General features: G+C 55.7%; 7 protein-coding genes across 7 annotated transcripts; 2 read left to right on the top strand and 5 right to left on the bottom strand.

Annotated features, from left to right (window-relative positions):
- Nucleotides 1-158: 158 nt before the first annotated feature.
- CGGC5_v016770 (uncharacterized protein) lies at nucleotides 159-744 on the bottom strand (the record flags this gene model as incomplete). Its single annotated transcript, XM_032037386.1, has 2 exons — nucleotides 159-179; nucleotides 235-744. 2 exons carry the CDS (start codon nucleotides 742-744, stop codon nucleotides 159-161), a joined length of 531 nt encoding a protein of 176 aa, XP_031883922.1.
- Nucleotides 745-4112: 3368 nt separating this feature from the next.
- Nucleotides 4113-4838, top strand: sap62 (Pre-mRNA-splicing factor sap62; the record flags this gene model as incomplete). The annotated part of the gene is made up of 1 exon (XM_032037385.1): nucleotides 4113-4838. One exon carries the CDS (start codon nucleotides 4113-4115, stop codon nucleotides 4836-4838), a length of 726 nt encoding a protein of 241 aa, XP_031883921.1.
- Nucleotides 4839-5579: 741 nt separating this feature from the next.
- cot-1 (Serine/threonine-protein kinase cot-1) lies at nucleotides 5580-7669 on the bottom strand (the record flags this gene model as incomplete). Its single annotated transcript, XM_032037384.1, has 4 exons — nucleotides 5580-5892; nucleotides 5943-6416; nucleotides 6463-6963; nucleotides 7020-7669. The coding sequence occupies 4 exons, from the start codon at nucleotides 7667-7669 to the stop codon at nucleotides 5580-5582; spliced, it is 1938 nt and encodes a 645-aa protein (XP_031883780.1).
- Nucleotides 7670-11824: 4155 nt separating this feature from the next.
- Nucleotides 11825-13318, top strand: tim54 (Mitochondrial import inner membrane translocase subunit tim54; the record flags this gene model as incomplete). The annotated part of the gene is made up of 2 exons (XM_032037381.1): nucleotides 11825-11857; nucleotides 11912-13318. The coding sequence occupies 2 exons, from the start codon at nucleotides 11825-11827 to the stop codon at nucleotides 13316-13318; spliced, it is 1440 nt and encodes a 479-aa protein (XP_031883925.1).
- Nucleotides 13319-13568: 250 nt separating this feature from the next.
- On the bottom strand, nucleotides 13569-14447 carry CGGC5_v016766 (uncharacterized protein; the record flags this gene model as incomplete). Its single annotated transcript, XM_066153568.1, has 2 exons — nucleotides 13569-14059; nucleotides 14198-14447. 2 exons carry the CDS (start codon nucleotides 14445-14447, stop codon nucleotides 13569-13571), a joined length of 741 nt encoding a protein of 246 aa, XP_066006883.1.
- Nucleotides 14448-16646: 2199 nt separating this feature from the next.
- CGGC5_v016765 (Meiotically up-regulated gene 80 protein) lies at nucleotides 16647-17633 on the bottom strand (the record flags this gene model as incomplete). The annotated part of the gene is made up of 1 exon (XM_032037379.1): nucleotides 16647-17633. One exon carries the CDS (start codon nucleotides 17631-17633, stop codon nucleotides 16647-16649), a length of 987 nt encoding a protein of 328 aa, XP_031883923.1.
- Nucleotides 17634-18007: 374 nt separating this feature from the next.
- Nucleotides 18008-19533, bottom strand: CGGC5_v016764 (uncharacterized protein; the record flags this gene model as incomplete). The annotated part of the gene is made up of 3 exons (XM_032037378.1): nucleotides 18008-18106; nucleotides 18569-18793; nucleotides 19381-19533. 3 exons carry the CDS (start codon nucleotides 19531-19533, stop codon nucleotides 18008-18010), a joined length of 477 nt encoding a protein of 158 aa, XP_031883989.1.
- Nucleotides 19534-19575: the final 42 nt, after the last annotated feature.

The raw sequence follows: 19575 nt of genomic DNA, 5'->3' as shown, positions 1-19575 counted from the left end.
CGACTACTTGAGCGAAAGAGAAGTCATAGCGAAGTCATACAGCGACGAAAGTTCACAATAAAAATACGTTTATTGTAAAGATAGGTAGCTTAACTATCCAGCTTGAAAAGGCTGCAGTTCCCAGTACCTATTCGCATTGTCGAAGCGTTCTTTCTGGATTAGTTGAAGTTCTTCTTGGCCTGTTGTAGTTGATTAGCCTCCACCGCTCAACGTTTCATGGTCTGGGTAGCTCACCTCCTTGAGATTATCCTGGTTGGTCTTCTTTCCCTTCTTGAAGGTCTTGTCGAGCTTGTCCAGCGCGGGTCCATCCTTCTTCGGGTTGCCAGTCAGCCCGTTGACGGTCTGCTTCGCACCCTTCTGCGCGTTCTCAACCTTTCCAAGTCCCTTGGTCAGAGCGGGGTCCTTGTTGCCGGCAATCTTCTGGTTCTTCTGGCGGTCCTTGGTGGCCTCGTCGAGGGCGCTCTTGATACCCTTCTCGTCCTTCTTTAAACCCTTGGCATCGTTCTTCTTGACATCATTCTGAGCCTTCTCAGTGGCCTTGATTTCCTTCTTGCCGGCGTTGATGTTGTCGTTGATGCCCTTGACGAGCTTCTTCTTATCAGAGGACTCCTTGGCAGTGGCTGGCTTGGCAGCGGGCTTAGCGGCAGGGGCCTTGGTCGTAGCCTTGTTGTTTGCCGGGCTTGCCATGGGTACGGCGAGGGTGAGGCCAAGGAGGAAGAAGAGGAAAGCGAATGAGAAGCGCATTTTGGCGGTGAGTGAGCTTGTGTGTAGATAACGATAGTGTTAAAAGTAGATTAAGTGAGAGTGTGTCCGAATCCAGTCGGATAAGAGAATGTATTAGTAGAGAAAGTAGAGAAAGAAGACTTGTCAGATGATGATATGATGGAGATGGGAAAGAGAAGGTATTGTCGAGGTGACTCTATTTTATTTATACTTGACAATCCAGCTGCAACTATACGCAAACTTCACAAACCCGTGCCGGCGAAATGTGCAACTTCACGATGTCGCCGACGGTGCAGAGTGAGAAGGTTTCGTAATTGAACTCTGTTTATCTTTTGGGGATGCCATGATGCGAACATGTCGTGTGAAGGACAACACGAGCCAACTCGGGGCACGCGATCAATGGCGTCACGCCACTCAACCCGGCGTAGGTATGGCTAGCCGAGTCATCTTGCTCACAAATCGACTCGTCCCGGATTTCTGGATATTCAGCGAATTTAGTGGGGTGGCCCTTGCGGATGATTTCCTCCCATTATCAGATGAGGAAACTTTGCTGAGAAGCATAGCCAAAGAGACTTCAGATGATGGTACACTCAGTTGTTTTAGGATGAAACTGGAGGGCCTTGTTCATTGGTGGTTAACATGCATATCTGGTTTAAGGCTCAGAACAAGGCGGTTTGCTTCAAGCATGATTCGTGGGGTGAAAATGTTCTCAGTCTGTCAAGTCGGGCTGCCGATGGGTCCCGAAATGCCCGAGAATGTCGGAACGGGTCGCCGCCCACTTGGGCGTCCATATGAAGAGAGCATGGGGAAACAGGAGAAGCATAAGGATAAACTTAGAATTGGTAGCGCGCGCGCACCCGACTGGACGCGAACCCGACCATGCTATCCCTGCCAGGGTGATCTTCTCACCCAAGACGGACGGATTTGCCTTGGCACGGTGATCTTAGAACTTCAATCTTGGCTTCAAAAGCTTGTCAAGTCTTGGGGGTTCATCTGTCACATCCTGGGCATCTGATCTCTGGTACCGGGCGTCTGGTGCCTCAGACGAGCATCACCTATCCCCTTTCGACGAGCTCTCACAACGTGTAAACTTTAGCCGGATGTATCGTGTAGGGGAAATTTTGCCGGTTGGTCCCTTTTAATCACTAACTGTTGCGTGGTCTCTCGCCATCTACGAAACCGTGTGCTGCTCACTCTATCATGGACTCTGTTTGGACGGAGTGTTCAAAATTCAAAAGCAGCATCAATTCAGATAACAGCTTAATTCATGGTGGCAAAAACTTCTAACTCGTTTTCAAGTAGTCTGCCATCATCTAATCCATCATCAGCAAGCTTTCTCATTTCCTGAACTCATTCAACTTGCGATGAACGCGCGTCTTTTGGAAGCTCATCAGAGACAGAACTCAATAAAAGAGGGTGTTTAGATTCTCCCGCCACCATCTTTCGAGTCAAGTGTAGACGGCATCAGTTCCCTCGCAAGAGCCCGCGCGGGCGCCACCTACAATCACCGGACTCTACACGGCATCGGTCTTCACGAATGCGAAGGCCATCACGTTTCCTGCCCATTTTGCCGCTCTTCCCGCACGCGTCGGATACCTCCGAGCGTCTCTCAAGACAGGGAATCTCGGGCATGAAACTGGGTGACCTGTGCTGCTCATGAGACGCAGTGGGAAGCTTGTTTAAAGTTTTCAACGGGCCGGGGTAGGACCAGCGGACTTCGCTTGTGGGGATTTTGTGAGGTTTCCCTTCGTGGATGGGAAGAAGCTCTTCACTTGACGTGGCTTTACTTGGTCGCCTTTGCCGTGGGAGCACACTTCGCCATGCGATGACACGACCCAAGCTACGGCTGTCAGTCATACGACCACTTTAAGTTTCCTTATAAGATCGTCAATACAATGAATGGTCATTGATTCTGTAAATGACATGCCTCGACGGCGAGCAGATCTTTAGATAGTAGAGAGGAAGAAGCAGGCAGGCACGTTGCAAAGTGGTGAAATGAGTCGGCCTTAGGGGAGTCACTTGTCTTGGGTTACGCAGTTCGCGCAAACGTAAGCGCTGAAAAGGGGAGAGTACAATACACATAGCCAGTAGATACAAAAGAAAAAGCCCCAGCTCGCCATCTAACCAGATAAAACCCATGAATGCGAGTCATTGTGCACGCTTCTCACCAATATTACCTGAGTCTTTTGAGAGGAAAAGGTTCATCTGGTAAAGCTATTTTGAATAAAACTAAGTTGAACCAGGCGACGTCCTCTTTGTTGACCTCCACATCAGACTTTTTTCTTCTGAATGCCTAGCATCTTGATGCAATGTATCACTTGATCTTTTCTTGTAGACAACACATCTGAAGGCCCCTCATTTCCATTCTACAAGCCACCTCGAGTCAAAAAAATAAAAGATTATCGGTATCTCTCTTTCTCTCACTCACTCACACCATCTGTGTTAGCCCGGTAATATGTTGGAAAAGAAAGAAAGAAGCTCTGTCACTTGAATACATAGAAATTGAGGTTAAAGACTGTTATTGTCGTTGATTTTGGCTTGACCTCCAGTACCCAGAAATGCAAACAGGCGTGGGTGATAGGGAGAAAATCGTCGAGTCAATATTTTCACTCATGTGAGCCTCAGAAGGCGTGAAAGCGCAAGAAGGGTATTCAAAACCAGACCACAACGCATGCATGCATGCATGTAGTCGTTCTTGCCGACGTTGTCGCTATGGCGCCCCCAACCTCTAGGGTGGAGAGCGGAGTCAACCAACTGACAAACAACACATGTTTATTTACCCTGGGAGTCAAAAGGATAAATAGGTTTATTTCGCACCACTGATTAGTTCCCCATGAGCCTCGATCAAAAGAAATCACGGGGTTAAAAAAAGAGAAAAAGCAAAAGAAAATGAGGACGGCCCGACTCGAACGGGCAGCCTTCTGGACTGGAATCAGATGCGCTACCATTGCGCCACGCCCTCGATTGTTGAGGTCATCACAAGTGCAATCAAAATAAGTAGCCGTGGGCTGAGCGGGGTCGCTCTGGTAGCCTGCACGTAGCCGTGGTCGATAATGAAGCTGATCGAGAAGGAGCGGTCCAAGTGGTTTATATCGACGAGCCCTGACCAGTACCTTCCCCACAGAATCCCGCTGGTAGGTCCCACTAAATTGGCTCGGGCGGACAATCGTACCCCCGAACCGCGTCTTCACCTCGGTGAGCCAACGCCATTTCGCGAACCTACCAAGCTCGCATTTTCGCAGATGTAACTAGCCTTCAACCTCCGACTCCATCACTTCCACTACTCGTCAAATTCTCAACCACCCAAACACCCGACGACAACCACCACGAGCGACACCCACAAGAAACAAAGAAGACAAGAAGGAGAAACAAGAAGGAAAAAAACAAAAATGGACTACCAAAACCGCGCCGGCTCCAAATTCGGCGGCGGCGGCGTGGCCTCCCACTCCGCCACAAACGCCGACCGCCGCGAGCGCCTGCGCAAGCTCGCCCTCGAGACAATCGACCTCGACAAGGACCCCTACTTCTTCAAGAACCACGTCGGCTCCTTCGAGTGCCGCCTCTGCCTCACCGTCCACCAGAACGACGGCTCCTACCTCGCCCACACCCAGGGCAAGAAGCACCAGACCAACCTCGCCCGCCGCGCCGCCCGCGAGCAAAAAGAGGGAAAACAAAACATCGACCCGGCCACCGGTCTGCCCGTAGGCGTCGTCGGTGCCGGCTTCGGCGCCCTCGCCCGCAAGAACGTCATCAAGATCGGCCGCCCGGGCTACAAGATCACCAAGGTCCGCGACCCAGTCAGCAGGCAGCAGGGCCTGCTGTTCCAACTGCAGTACCCCGACATCAGCCCGGACGTCGAGCCCAAGTGGCAGGTCATGAACGCCTTCACGCAGCGCGTCGAGGAGCCCGACAAGAACTTCCAGTACCTGCTCGTCGCGGCCGAGCCGTACGAGACGTGCGCGTTCAAGATCCCCGCGCGCGAGCTCGACAAGCGCGAGGACAAGCAGTTCAGCTTCTGGGACCCCGACGCCAAGGAGTACTGGCTGCAGGTCATGTTCATGTCCGAGAGAGAGGAGAGGTATGTCGCCGCGCCGGGTCTGAGCTCGCGCAGGTGATGGGGACGGGTGGCGGATTGTATGGGTGCTTACGATGGCAACTTGCATCACGCCACGGCTGCCTGTAAGAGAGTGGTAGGCCTGGTGTTGTTCATAATGAGATAGGCCCGACGCGTTTGCCCGGCAGACACAGGCGATATCGGGACATGCACAGGGATTTGGCGTTTGGCGCAGGATATGGAAATGTAAGCTCTTCCACACGGTGGGATGCGAAAACTGAGCTGACTCAAAAAAGGTTGCACATCACTATACCAGAATAGTTGGCTTTGTCTCAAATGCATTATCTTGACTGCATTCTATCGCCCAACTGCTGACAGTCATCCTCGTTTCTCCTGAATTTCGCTCCTGCATCCATGACATGTAGATCCGGTATCACTAGATCTTTCTCTGTTCTCCACCTCCTTCTCTCCACGTCGTGTCTCTCGTGAGAATGTCAACAACTCTAAACACCTACAGCCCACAGCCTCAAGCCCGAGGCAACAACCCATTCTGCCTCTCCATCTACATGGTGGTTTGTGCGATTTTGTGTCTTGATGCGAGTCAACGCCCTTTATGCAGTGGTTGTTGGAAACAAAAACGGAAAATGCAAGTCTTGGTAACATGAATCTGGTGTATCGGTAGGCAAAAAGCAAGATCGAGTACAGGGTGCGTAGGCCAGTCGGAGCCTCGAGAACGGGTCCCGTGCAAATGCGATTCGAAGAATCATGCCCATGCATGTTACCAATAAGAGGTAGTAGGGCCTCAGCGGAAGTTGTTGTCGAAACGCTTGAAGGTGTAGCCGATGAAAGGCAAGCTCATCTCGGGCGACTCCTCGACCACAGGGACGCCGGAACGGGCCTGCTGGATGGCCTGTGCCTTGAGCACGGTTGCGTTGTCGGTCTGGTCAATCTCGTCGGTCGGGAAGTAGGTGGTATCAATGGCGGATGTCAGGCGAGGCTCGAACGGCGCCCTGATGCGGCGCAAGCTGTCGAACTCGACTCCACGGAAGAAAGAGTGCGCCTTAATCTCGTGAGCGCCCCCACGGCCGAGACGGTTCTCGGTGTTGCAGATGAGGCTGAGCATGTTAGTGAGTGTATTCCATGATTAAATAGCAGGCTTGCTCACCTTCGAATCAAGTTCTCGGCCTCCACACCGAGCTGGATGTCATCGGGGAAGTACAAAGTCTGCCTCCAGTTGACAATCTTTCGGTACGTGTCGTGGCTGTCCTCCGCGCAGAAAGGAGGCCATCCCACCAAACACTCAAACATGATGGTGCCCAGAGACCACCAATCGCAGTCAAACGTGTAGCCGTGGCCAGTAAAGATCTCGGGCGCGATGTAGTCGGGAGTACCGACGGTGGAGTAGGCCATCAGTCTCCTTGAGCGACGCCAGTCGTTGATCTGGGAGCGGTTGCTGACTGTGAGGTTGATCTGGTCAATAGCAACAGAGTTTCTATCCCTTGGTCTGTTAGACCGGCCCTGAAGCAGCTGTTGGTAGTAGTTGTTGTCGTGCAACCGGTTGAAGCCGGTGGACAGACCAAAATCGGTCAGCTTGACGTGGCCGCCGCGGTCGAGCAGAATGTTGTCGGGCTTGATGTCACTGGGAAAGTTAGCGAGTGGCCACAGCTTTGGTGTATGCGACTTACCGATGAATGAAGCCCAACTTATGGACAGCCTCAATGGCAAGAACAATCTCTGCAATGTAGAACCGCGTGATATCCTCGGAGAAGATCTCGTACTTGATGAGCATCGTCATCAAGTCACCTCCGGGCAAGAACTCCATAAGCATGTACAAGAAGTACGAGTCCTGGAACGTCGTGTAGAGCTTCACGACCCACGGACTGTCGGATTCGGCCAGAATATCACGCTCCGAGCGGACGTGGGCCAGTTGGTCCTTCTTGAACATCTCCGTCTTGATCAGGGACTTCATGGCGTAGACCTTGCCGTCGCCCTTCTTCTGAACCAGCTTAACCTCACCAAAGGCACCCTTTCCGATGATCTTGACGGTGTTGTAGTTTTCGGGCTTGTCCTTTGTTCGCAGGAATCGCAGGTATTGTCCCTCCTTGCGGCCGGCGGTGGACCAGATCTGCTCGCGTCTCGATTGACTCTGGTTGGGCTCGGAAAGCTTGGCCTCCATCTCGCTTTGTCTGTACACGAAGCAGTCAGCAAGCTGCAACAGCTGGCATGCGAAACGCCTCCTTACCTCTGGTTTCTCTCACGGGCACGCTTCACACTATCCTTGAAGAAGTCTGACGCCAACTGGGTGCACTTCTTCTGGTTGCTGTTGGCGTTGACGCCATACTTCTCGTAGTTGCGCTCAGGAGCTGGGGCGAAGATCTCGGCAGAAGAGCCCTGCTGGTTCGGGAGAGGAGGAGTCGCGTAGTGTCCGTAGCCAGAGGGGGCCTGGCCGGGAGCACCAGCGGTGCGAGGTCGCTGGCCGGGAGAGGGGCCGCGGGAACCATAGGGGGATGCGCGAGCAGCGCCGCCGAGGTTCTGGTGGGAGAATTGGTGAGCGAGGCCGACATTGGGGTCGTTGCCGCCAGGAGTGTTGGATCGCGGCTGGTAGCCGGCGTTGTAGTCGCCGTGGCCCTGGGGAGGGTACTGGCCCTGCTGCTGGTTGTTCATGAAGTAGCCTTGGGGAGCATAGCCGGCCTGGTAGGGCTGCTGCTGCTGCTGTGGGTGCTGCATGCCTTGCTGTTGCTGCTGCTGCTGCTGCTGCTGCTGGGCCTGGCCTGGGAAGACTGGCTGAGGAAAGGTCGAGGGAGTCGTAGGATACTGGCGGTCGCCACCGGGAGCCAGACGATCGTTGTTGTTCCCAATGTTGAGATAGAGGCGGTTATTATTGCTGTCCATGGTTGTCGGTTTCGTCTTGACTCGGGGGGGCTACGCGGTGTGCGGGTAGGGGTTGGTTGGCTGGCAAGCAGACAGCGTGGGCGTGGGCAGGCTGTGCTGTGCGGTGACTAGCAAAGTGGCAGTTTAATTGACGGTGCTATGGGGGCCGGCGAACGGGGTCGTCGAGCTGAGGAGGAGGTCTGCAGACTGCGGTGGCAGCGGTGCGGTGCGGTGCGGTTGCGGTACGATGCGGTGGCCAGTTGGGTTGGTCGCAGCGACTAAACGGCGGGGAAGACAGCCAAGTTGGACTAGAGGTTGCAGCCGCGGGACGCCCAGGGTCAAGGCGGGAGGTTGGCAGTATTGGGCTGATTGGTCCGAGGCGGCTGTCGACGAGATAGATTGCGGTGGGTGGGTGGATGGGAGGAACCCGCCAGTGCTAATTAAGAGAGAGAGTGTGAGCCCTAGTCAATGAATGGGTTGGGTTGTGTCATGGACGGCGACCGGTGAGATATCGACAGGCGTAGGGTTGGGTTGGTTTGGGTGTATGTGTGGGAGAGAAGAGGAAGAATATGGATGTACCTTGTGGTGTTTTGGAGTGAATTGGATGGTTGGAGGGGGCAGAAAGACGGGCGGCGGCTGGACGTCGTCTCCTCTGTCTCCTTACTAAAACGTAGCGAAAGGGGAGGGGGAACTTTTTGGCGATGCGGCACGATGTGGCGGAAGGGGAGGGGAAACGGGGGAAGGGGCAGCAGAGGAGAGGCACCAGGCTCTAAGGGGTGATCTTTTTTTTTTTTTTCTCGGTCTGGTCTGGTCTGGTCTTCCCCTTATCCTTGGGACCTGGACCCCTCTTCGTAGGCTTAAGGAATGCGACGACGGGAGAGCAGCTAGGTTACCTTGGGTAGCTTCTTAGCTGGGTATGCGGTCTCGGGGGGTTCGAGGCGACAGGACGAGGCACCCTCAAGCAAAGGGAAGAGACAATGGCAAACAGAGGTGAAGTCGACAAGTCTACCTTCGTACGATGCATATGCAGTAAGGTAGTCGAGACTCGAGAATGGAAGGGGGGAAGTTGAAGTCACGAGACCCGGAGCCGGGACAGGACAGCGTGCACGCAGTACAGAGTACTGAGGTATTCTTGTGGAAGGAGGCGCTTGCAGTGCACTGAAGAGTGACTTTGGTGACTTTCAGGTTTACTTTTCAGCCGCTCCCAACAGCCAGCAATTGGGTTCCGGGTCCCAGCCAGTGTCGCGGCAGAGTCCAGACGGGACGTGACACTTTTCAGGGACTCGCCGCCTCAGGACCTTCCGTCAGTCGGTCACAGGCGCAGGTAACACAAAGCAAAAGTCAAGCAAACACCAAGCAGCGGCAGCGGCATGGAACGGCAGTGGCAGCGTCGTGGGCCCGTCGCGGGGGCCTTGGACGTGAATTCGGGCCTTGCTGGACCCCAGCTACCCCTGAGTTTGGAGCCATGCCGGCTTGTCACTGGCTGATGGGCCGACATGTGGGGTACAGCTGCCATGCCATGTTGTGAGGTACTTACCTAATGTATGCTAGGTCCATGTATGTGCATGTACCTTTGAATTCCTCCGCTGCACCTCTTGCTCCTGCACTCTTTAAGGCCCAGTGAAGAATATTACCGCGACGGGGCTTCATCTATTCTGATATCCGCCTTTTGCATCTTTTGCCCGCCCATGAAACACACTTTGGCAAACACCCTGTTCTTCATTCCGCTACCTGCGATGCTCCCAATCTTGCATCCAGATTCCAGTGTCAGTCTCCCCTCGCACCGACAGCCGTCCTTGGCCCACACGTGCGGGGCGGAGGAGTGGCGGGGGCTTGTGAAGTGCAAGTTTCCAATTCACCTTTCAGGCTTTCACAGCAATGAAGGCCGCTTCCAATCGCTTAACTTAACCCCGACCTCTTCTCTCCTGTGGCGGCGGCCCCCCTTCACCGACTCTTCAGCAGTCAGCCAGCCAACCAACCAACCGTGTCTCTGGGAATACGTGTAAGCTAACACCAACCTCGTCTTCCCACCTTACGGACATCGTTGACTTTTGCTCATCAGAGTCAAAATCAACTGCCATGGTTACGTCGCGACCCCCGCCTAAGTTAAGGTGCCTTACTTTTGGCTACCTTAACTTAAGCCACCTTAACTTGACAGACAGGCCCCTCACCGGAACCGTCCATCCGAAGAAAAGAAAAAAAAGAAACAAGATGTCGTGGACGCCAACGTCGACTGCCGGTGCAACCAACACCATCATCGCCAACGTCTCCTCCCGCCTCTGCGATTGGCTTTCCACCTCCAAGCGTGCTACATCGTCTCGGCATCTTGCCGAATGCCCTCTTCCCTATCTCCCTGCCTGCCTGCCTCCGCCTGCCTTACCCGTCAACCTCCTCCCGCACGTACACACCATACGGATACACTCACTCACTTCCCAACCCACACTAACACTCACACTCACCGGCCAAGCCATCCGGGCCTCGAGTTCAGATCACCGTAAACAACCTTGCCCTCCCCCTTCCGGTCCTCCGGTCTTTTGGGGGCCTAACTCCAACTGCCTGCCACCCAAGACAAGCAAGCAAGGAAAGAAAGGGCATTGACACTCTGCCCTACTGCAGCCAAAGCATGGCTATCCCTCCTCGCCGGTTCATCTCTCCGACGGGCCCTTCCATCTCGTCTCTCCGTTGCGAAAGGAAAAGCCCACGTCACTTTGACCCTCCACCTGATGCAGCCCATCGCATTGCCGTCGTCATCCCATACCCTCCGCTACCCGCATTGTTCTAGCTTCTTCTATGCCAAAACCGCGACACGGCCGCACGCGCACACACACGACACAACGACCACCCGGCAGCCTGGCTCCTCCGCGGCACCAAGCATCACGCGTTGCAACGGGCCAAGCATCAACACGACGTCGTAGAACCCATTCCCACTTGCCCCAGCGCGAGATAAAATAGCATCATCGTGTCTGCGGCGTTGCGGCCTCCCACGCTGTTCACTGCACGGGGCGGCCCCCCGTTACACCCGCCACCACACAAGCTTGTCCGTGGCACATGGCAGCGTTGCACTCTCCGCCTTTTGATTCACGCCGCTGCTTGACATCTCCCGTTAAAAAACCACTTGCCCCGGCCTCGTGTGTGACGACATGTACGGTGTGGCTCACCGTCTCTGCTTGCTCGCCTGTGTTTCAGCATCGCCTGTGTTCCCGCCAGAGAGCCCTCGGCTGGGATTATGACTACACAACAGCCACTCACGACCCATGGATAACTCATGATCTACGGTTACAAAGAGTGCTACTCCTCTATATTTCGACCATCGTATGGGAAGATCTCCCGCCAGTGTTAGAAGGCTGTCTGCACCGCCACGCTGCACCAAGCAGACTCCAACAGAATGCTGACGAGGCACGTTGACCAAGATTGGCATCAAGACTGGCGGTAGGCTCAAGTGATGCCCCGTGTGTCTGTACCTAATTAATCCCCATCCATACCTAACTTAGGTGCCTTAGACTGCATGCCCAATGACAACCCGTCAAGCCATTTACCGCAATGCGTCCTCCTGCCATCGCGACTTTTAAGCCGTCGTTCTGCAGAATGGCCGATCATGCAGTCCAGATCTACCAGTCAGGGTGGCCAAGCTAAATGTCCTCCCATAGTGGACCCCCGGCCTCTGCGTATCAAAGATGAAAGTCCCGATCCCGGAGCTGGGTGCTTCAGCCTTTCGGGGCTCTCGGAGGGAAAAACATAGAGAAGGGCATAATTTCTTCAGACGGGGTGCCGCTGCAATGTCTCCCCGTGTGCATCTTCGTCGTCGAAGCCCGAGCTGGACCAGACTCCCCTGCCAATTGAGTTTGTGCTTGCCGGGCAGCCTTCAGCGAGGAACAGTAAACGCGGCGGGCTCTCCAGTGACAGCTTGTAGTGCGTTTTGAGCACGGGCCCTAGTCTGTATCTGGAAGGCGGTGGGCGACAAATCCCCACCTTGCCCTTTTGGGACGGGTAGATCCGATAATTCGGCGAAGCTCTTATCGCGAACAAAATTTCGAAAAACCTCACTTCGTCCCGCCTGAGGTAGACCCCTCGTGCTAATTGCGAACGCCTCCTCCGCGTCCATATTTTGGTGTGTGCGCCACAAAATCGACCAGAAACCCCGCATAATTCTTCGTCCTCACTGAGAAACCGCCCAACATGGCGGACTCCAAGCCGCCCACGCCTCCAGAGGTATACACACCCCATCCCCATCATCACGAACATCACATCGCTAACACCTTCCAGGCAACCCCTCCCGCGCCCTCAGCCACGACCCCTCCCTTAAAACCAACTCCTACCTCTACGACAACCACCGCCGCCCCTGGCCCCTCCGTCGCCGAAGCCTACAAAGCCCCGAAACCGAACCCCGTCTGGCAAATGCTCGGCATGCGCGGCCCGCCCAAACGCCTGCCCTCCCGCAACTGGATGATCTTCCTCTCCCTCACAGCCGCCTTCTCCAGCGCCGTCATCTACGACAAGCGCGAGAAGAAGCGCGCCACCGCCCGCTGGGCCCGCGCCGTCGCCCCCCTCGCCGCCGAGCCCATCGCCAACCCCTCCCAGCTGCCCCGCCGCCTCACCGTCCTCATCGAGGCACCCCCCGGCGACGGCCTGCGCGTCGCCCAGGACCACTTCCTCGAGTACGTCAAGCCCATCCTCGCCGCCTCGGGGCTCGACTGGGAGTTCGTCCAGGGCCGCCAGCAGGGCGACGTCCGCGCCGCCGTCGCAGAGAAGATCCGCCGCAGGCGCTCCCGCGAGGAGCGCCCGGACGTCGAGCTGCTCCCGACCGAGGAGAACCTCCGCGACGCCATGCGCCAGAAGAACGGCGTGCCCGAGTACGACGGCCCCGGCGGCGACATCGTCATCGGCCGCCACGCGTGGAAGGAGTACATCCGCGGCCTGCACGAGGGCTGGCTCGGGCCCCTTGACCCGCCGCCGAAGCCCGAGGAGGACAAGGCCCCCAAACCCGACGACACAACCGCCGCCGCTACCACCGACGGCGAGACGCCCAAGAAAGAGGAGGAGCAACCAAAGCCAGAAGAAGAGGAAAAGAAACCCGCACGCCCGCCTCAACCCATCCCCCACAACACCACCGCAGACTACCAAGCCGCCCACCTGCCCCCCTCCCTCCCCGCCGAGTTCTCCCCCTCCGAACCCATCCCCTTCCCCCACCTCCTCGGCTTCTCCGGCACCTTCACCCGCCTGGGCCGCTTCCTCAACCGCCGCCGCCTCGCCGACGACATCGGCCGCCAGGTCGCCGCCGTCTGCTTCGCCCACGCGCGCGAGTACCGCCCCACAGGGGACCCCGAGTGCCCCTACGAGCAGCAGGCGGCCCTCGCGCACGAGGAGCGCGACTGGGTCAAGAGCGCCTACAAGAAGCCCGAAGACGCCCGCGACGACGAGGAGCGCGCCGAGCTCTCCACCGAGCGCATCTGGACGTCGCCCGTCGTCGTCGACCCGCGCATCGCCGAGCGCATGCGCCGCTTCGAGATCGCGCCGGAGGTCGAGGAACGCGCGCGCACGATCGAGGTGCCCGAGACCGAGGTCGAGGGCTGGATCAAGAGCAACCTCCGCGCGCTGGGCATCTGGACGTGGGAGACCATCCGGCCCGCCGAGAGGAAGGGCCCGAATGTGGGAAACGTTGATGACGAGTGAAAGATCTGTTTTGCGTGCGTTGTCTCGCGGCCAATATAGAGTAAGGTGTGCCTAGGAGTATCAAAATGGTTGTACACTATCCCCCCCGGTGGCCGGGGCGTATTTTCTGTAATTCTACTGCATGGAAAAAATAGGCGCGCGGGAGGCATTATGATAGATATCGGCTCAGCCAAGCCTCCGCTTGATGAAAATTCCAATGTACACTCCTCTTCATCTTCATCTCTCTTCCCTCGTCTGAGATGTCCGAGTATCACTCATCATCCGAGTCCGACCCGTACGCAACCAGGCCCATCTTAGGCTTCACCGGCGCCGGCAAAGGTGCACTCGCTTTCACCTTCTCAACCTCCTTCGCCTTGTCATCCTCCTTCCCTTCACTCTTCCTCCCCCCATCCCCCTCACCCTTCTTCTCCTCCCCAGCCTTCTTCACCCCGAACCCAACCCTCTCCCGCCGCCTCCTCTTCCTCCCGACAGCCCACTCCTCCTCCCCGCCCCCTTCTCCCTCATCCCCTCCCTTCTCACCAGCGCCGCTGTCTCCGTCCGCGGCATCACCATCAGCAGGCCTCTTCCCCAGCTGCGCCCTCCGGAATGCAGCGAGCCCCTCCTCCGTCTCCCGGCGCACCCGCTCCTCCTCCGCGCGCTTCGCCTCCCGCACCTCGTCCAGGAACTCAATCTCGTCGTCGTCGAGCGGCCTGAACTGGTTCTTGATCTTGTTCGCCTCCTCAAAGGCGGCCTGTTTCGCGGCTGTAACCAGGTATCGTCAGTCTAGTCTCATCATCCATTCCCTCCTCGGATCAAATCTCATGGAAAAAAGTGATCATGGCAAAAAAGCCTAGAATGGAAATGAAGGAGCAAAGAAGGACGGAGACAGAGGAAACTCACCTTTATTCGCCTGCAACACATCATACAAACTCCTCTCCCCGCCCTCCACCGCCTTCACCCGCGCCTCCTCCCTCCTCTTCCTCTCCGCATCAAGCTCCTTCTGCACGGCCTCCCACTCGGCATTCTTCCTCGTCTGTCCCGCATCGCCAGAACCCGTCGTCGAAGTCACCGCCTTGCTCTCGCCCTCAGCGGCGGCAACAGCCTCGCCAGTCTCGGCGTTAATCGCCCCCGCCGACACGAATCGCGACATAATCCCCTCTTTCCCCCAGTTTCTCTAGCGAATCAAGCGAGAAAAACCAGTGCATTGGATGCGTGCAGAAATTAAATCTCAAGACTTGGTCGCTGACGTCGTGTTGTGAGCGACGGTCAACCAGCACCGAGTGAATGAAGGGTCGGAAGGGTAAAACGACTTTTCGGGATGCCCCGAGCAATAGGATCGTGAGAAATCGGCAGAAGAGAAAAACAGCTCGTGCAAACAAGAAAAACTGTGTTTTTCGATGACACAGCGGTTTAAATGGCTGATGAATGACTTCGTTGATGGTTTCGTGGTGTTTACGATGGATCTTGAAAGCCCCAGGCTGGCTAGGTAGCTGGAGAAAGTGAAGAGAGACGTTGGAAAGTTGATGAATCATAGGCTCCGTCTTTATCCGTCCCCACTTTTGGCTCCCATCTTTAACAGCAGCCAATTTCTATTTCACTTCACTGGCGCATGCCCTCCAAATTTTCATTCCATCACGTTAATTTCACATGAGCTGATTCCGCTTCATTATCAGCTTCTCATGTTCACTTTGTATTCCAGTGGTGTTTGCAGTGGTTCAAGTTTTTGTGTATTTATCTGTTTGTCTAGGACTGCGTCTTCCAGTAGTATGGGTCGTGCCCATGCGTCGGTGCTTCTTCCACGCGTTTTGTTATCCTTGCTTTTCCTTCCAATCTTTTCCCTCGTGTTCATATCCAAACCAATTTCCCTTGTGTCGACAGCTTACACTTGGCGTGGGAGCGAGGACACGCTCGTGTGTCGCCCAAGTCGGTCGACGCTGCACACGTGGTGGAAGGTCCGCTGCCAGTCCCGTTGGCTTTTTTCTCCGAAACCCCAAGTCATACAGACCTTGTAAAAAAAACCAAAATCCCAATGGCTATACGTGCAAGGAAGAACGAGCCCGCATTATCTGCCACCCTTCTGATAATTCATACCCCGTAGCCATAACGCTCTCTAGTGAATGCCAAATTGACACAAAGAGGAAATAAGAATAAGAGACGTCTAAGAATGTCATAAACAGAGGACAGCGGAGGTTCTGCGGCGTCTCAGTTTCTCGTTCAGTCGGGAACGAGAAGAGCGTACCGATCGCCAACCGTCCAAAAAGTGCCGCGTAACAAAATAAAGAAAAATAACTCCCCGAAAAAAAAGCGAGGAAAAAACCTGCCGGGGGATGTCCCCTCCGTTTTGACCTGCAGCGCAATGCAGAACACCTCTCCATGTGAGTCCCATTTTTTTTCATTCTTGCAAACAAACAAATGGCTGCCCAAGGCCAGCCGAAAAAATCAAACGTGATCCATATGTACCTCCACCGCATGCAACTTGTCTTTTTTTGACGCGGTAGCGCAAAAGGCATTGGACAAAGCCAGGCGTCACCTCAGACTCAGATGACGTGGACGACCGACTCCGGTAGACCATGCGCCAACTGAGAGTAATCCGGTGAGTGCCAGTATGAGAATTACAAGAAAACAATACAATTTTCTTCCACGGACCACACAAAGGAAAGTGGAAGCAAGCGAGTGAATATTGTCGGTGCTTCGCAAGTCCATCCCGAGTAATGTAAGCTATGAGCTACGGTGGGACGCCAGAAAGTCGAGGGTGTCCAGTACTAGCATCATCTCGGCACATCGGGAGGTTTCGTTGTCGGTGGCGATCGCTGGTTTTGTGCCGTCGAACCGGTCGGAAGAAAATCGGATCGTTGGATGAGACCACCTCCTACCACATAACCCATACGGATAGCAACAAAATCTATCGTCCAAACTCCAGGGGAATCGCAGGGGTTGACCGTAAAACGCCAATGATGAATTTTATCCGTATACCAAGGGTAACACAAAGAATTAAAGAAATATGTCATTAGGGGCCGCGGCCGCAGAATCGTGAACATCCACCTCCGACACGTCAGAACCAGGTATCAGAACACCCGGCAGCCGGAGCTGTGTGGTGGGTCGGAGGCGTCGAACCGCGCCCGAGTCGTGATGGTCGAACTCCGAGGTGAGAACCATCGGGTCAAGTGACCGCTTCTTTCGGTTTCTCGTCGTGAGAGGGTATCTGAAGAATGCAAATGTATCGTCATGCCGAAAGAAAAAAGAACAAAAGCCTGCGTCTCCGGTGACGCTAGACCTCCCAAACTTTTCCGATAACAAAATTCCTGCCAATTTCATAGACGGTTGTGTCCGTCCAGTATCGCCGGTGGGCTCAGCCCATGACGGGCTGGCCGAAGCCGGGGTGCGCGAAGTAGCCGGGCGGCTTGACAGCAGGTCCGACGCAGTTGGCGCAATTGCACTCAGCAACACCATGCTCCCACATGGTTTGGTTGTAGCCGTAGTGGCCCGAGTAAGTCTGGTTGTGACGGTGGTTGTAGTAGTTGTGAGAGGGCTGCTGGTAGCGACCATTCCACTGGGCATTAGCGGCCGCCTGAGAGAACCACTCGTTGTATCGGGCGTTGGCCGACGTGGCAGAGTTGATGTACTCGGGTGTGCCGTAGCCCGAGTCGGGAGGGGTGAGCGGTGCCGCCTGCCAGTTCCAGTTGTAGGCCTGCTGGTGGGCAATCTCGTTGCGCTTGATGGCTTCGTAGCGCTCGTATTCAGCTGCCTGCTGCTGAACGAAGTGGTTGTAAGCGGTGCGACCGCTGTATCTGTTGATGCTGGTGTCGATGGCAGGGACAAGTCTCTCGCGGTTGGCGCGAGCTGTGGCCTGGTCCTTGAGAACCTTCCACTCGTCCCAGCTGGTGAGCCAAGCCTTGTAGTCCTCGCTGTAGTCCAGGTTGACGTAGAGACGCCAGCCAGACTGCTCCAGCCACTCATGTTCCAGAGCGTTGAGCTCGGCGACGGGAATACCGCTCACCTCAGACCAGGAGCGGTTCTGGAAGGTGTTGTCGTCCAGAAACTTGCTGCCAAGCAGAAGCGAGACTGTCAACATGCGCCAGACCTGACCCTCAGGAACCGTGTAGGCAGGGTTGTTCTGCTTGAGGGTGTTGACGCGCTTCGCAAGGTAGTTCATGCCAAGGAGAATGGTGCTCTTGGGCAGACGCGTCGAAGAGAGGATCTGCGAAACGAACTTGCGGAAGGGGGGCGTGACGGCGGTGCTCGACAGAGGCATGACGACACGGGTGGCCATCTCGGCAACGAACTCGGCCATGTGGTCAACCTCGTAGTCGAGGACAGCGCAGACGCCTCCGGGCATGATGGCGGTATTGAGAGGGGGTCCGACGAAGATCGTGAAATGACCTTTGTCGGGAAGGAAGTTGCTCGAGGCACCTGGATGGGAGACACTAAGCAACGATAGGCTGAGCCGCAGTGTGCTGATGGTGATGTCCAAGGCCGTGAAATCGAGACGTTGAGAGAGGGTTGGAAGAGACGCTAGCCCTTAGTAACCGCGAATAGCCATCAAGGGTTTCGTGTCAGTCGACTTCGTGGAGCGAATGTCAAGCGGAGGAGTCGGACAAGAAAACTAGGTGAGTCGTGATTCGGTGACCGATGACGGCTCGATGACCCAGGAAGAATAAGTATCTTCGTGGGGATGGATACTGGTGATGGCTGACTCGGAAAAAGGATGCTTTAACTGAGGTTGATCGTCGGGGCGTCAGGAATCCAAGAGCCGCGAGACACCGGATGAAGAAAGTCGGGCAATAGGAAGAAGGAAAGCCGCAGTACTGTCTGGATTGGTGAATGTCAGCGAGAGCATCGATACAGAATAAAAACTTTGACAGTCTGTGCCTGAGTCTGATACACAAGCTTCGTCGAATGATGCGTCAAGTAGTGGCGGGCCGGTGTTGGAGTGCGGGAGTGCTGGGAGGCGACTTGGGCGACTGTGCCAGTGAAGGGTGGCCCCTGTGGGAAACAAATGCAGCCGATGTCATGCAACCCCAGCACATTTGGCGTTCGGAAAGCGTCGAGCCCAGCTCAGGTTTGGCGTTTGGTGAAAAGCTTGGGCGATTGGAAAGGTCGGGCGAGTGAATGCTGTAGAGAGTGCCCCAGCCAACCTGCCGGTGTCGCGTATGGTCTTGTTTGGTCGGATCGGGCGTCGAGCATAGGACGAAGGTCGTGTACCAGACTGTCGGCGAAGGGCGGGCGGCGACGAGATGATGATATTCGAACGATGGAAAAGTCGGGGCTTACCTTGAAGAAAGGGAATGTCGGACGGAGTTCGCGACGCCAAAAAGACGGCGTTGGCGGACGATCTTGTTGAGGGTAGAAAACACGGGTTTGGTGGTCGGTGTTTTGATAGCTCAAAGTCGAACTCGTATGAACGAACCACTCGACCAAGTTAGGGCGGGCGGAAGTGACAACGGATGTCGTTCGGCGGCAACAGATCGCGAAGAGGGAGAGACGAGAACCTGAATCCTGGGTGTCGACGACTCGAAGGGGGGAATTCGTGAGAGTCGAGGACGGTGGATTTCGTCGTGATACGGCGGATTCGAGGGTTTTGGGGGATTGGGAGAGGGGAGGGTTGGGGGAGGGGAGGAAAGAAAAAAGACGCGAGGAAGAAAAATCGAGGAGTGAAATGGATGGGACGGGTCGGGTTGGGATGGATGGAGTTGGGGAGGATGGGGACGGTGGATGGGGGTGAGGATGGTAGAAGAGTGGAGCGAGGAATGATGGCGGCGTGCGTGTGAATGGAGGCGAGAGGGCGAAGCCAGCAGCAGCCGACACTGAACAGACCAGACCAGTGTGTGGGAAGAGCAGGAGGAGCAGGACCCGAGGAGGAAAGGTGCGGACGGGGACGGGGGACTGGGACTGGGGACGGGGAGACGACCAGGGGGGGTGGGTGGTCACTGGTCACCACCTCAGTCAGTCGGTATTCGTAGGTACACAGAGGGGACAGTGGAAGCCAAGGTGGTGCTAACGAAGGGCAAGGTATCCGCCCAGCAAGAGACAGAGAGAGAGAGAGAGGAAGGGAGACCGGGAAAGCGAGAGGTGTGAGGAGGTACGGTGCCACTGCCCGGAGCAGCAGATGAAATCCAGTCCACGCCTGCCTCAGTTGGTGGTGGTGGTGGGCGGAGGAGGGTGGTCGGGTCGAGAGGGTTGGCAGGGTTAGCAGGGGGGAAGGGGAGGTACCGCTGCCCAGCACATTTGGAGTACATCCTTTTGCCACCATGATCGCCTAAGAAGGACAGGTACACAAA

This window comes from Colletotrichum fructicola (assembly GCF_000319635.2).
Source record: "Colletotrichum fructicola Nara gc5 chromosome Unknown KSG_Nara_v1_contig11, whole genome shotgun sequence".
Lineage (NCBI taxonomy): Eukaryota > Fungi > Ascomycota > Sordariomycetes > Glomerellales > Glomerellaceae > Colletotrichum > Colletotrichum fructicola.
This window is presented reverse-complemented; position numbering and strand designations above follow the sequence as displayed.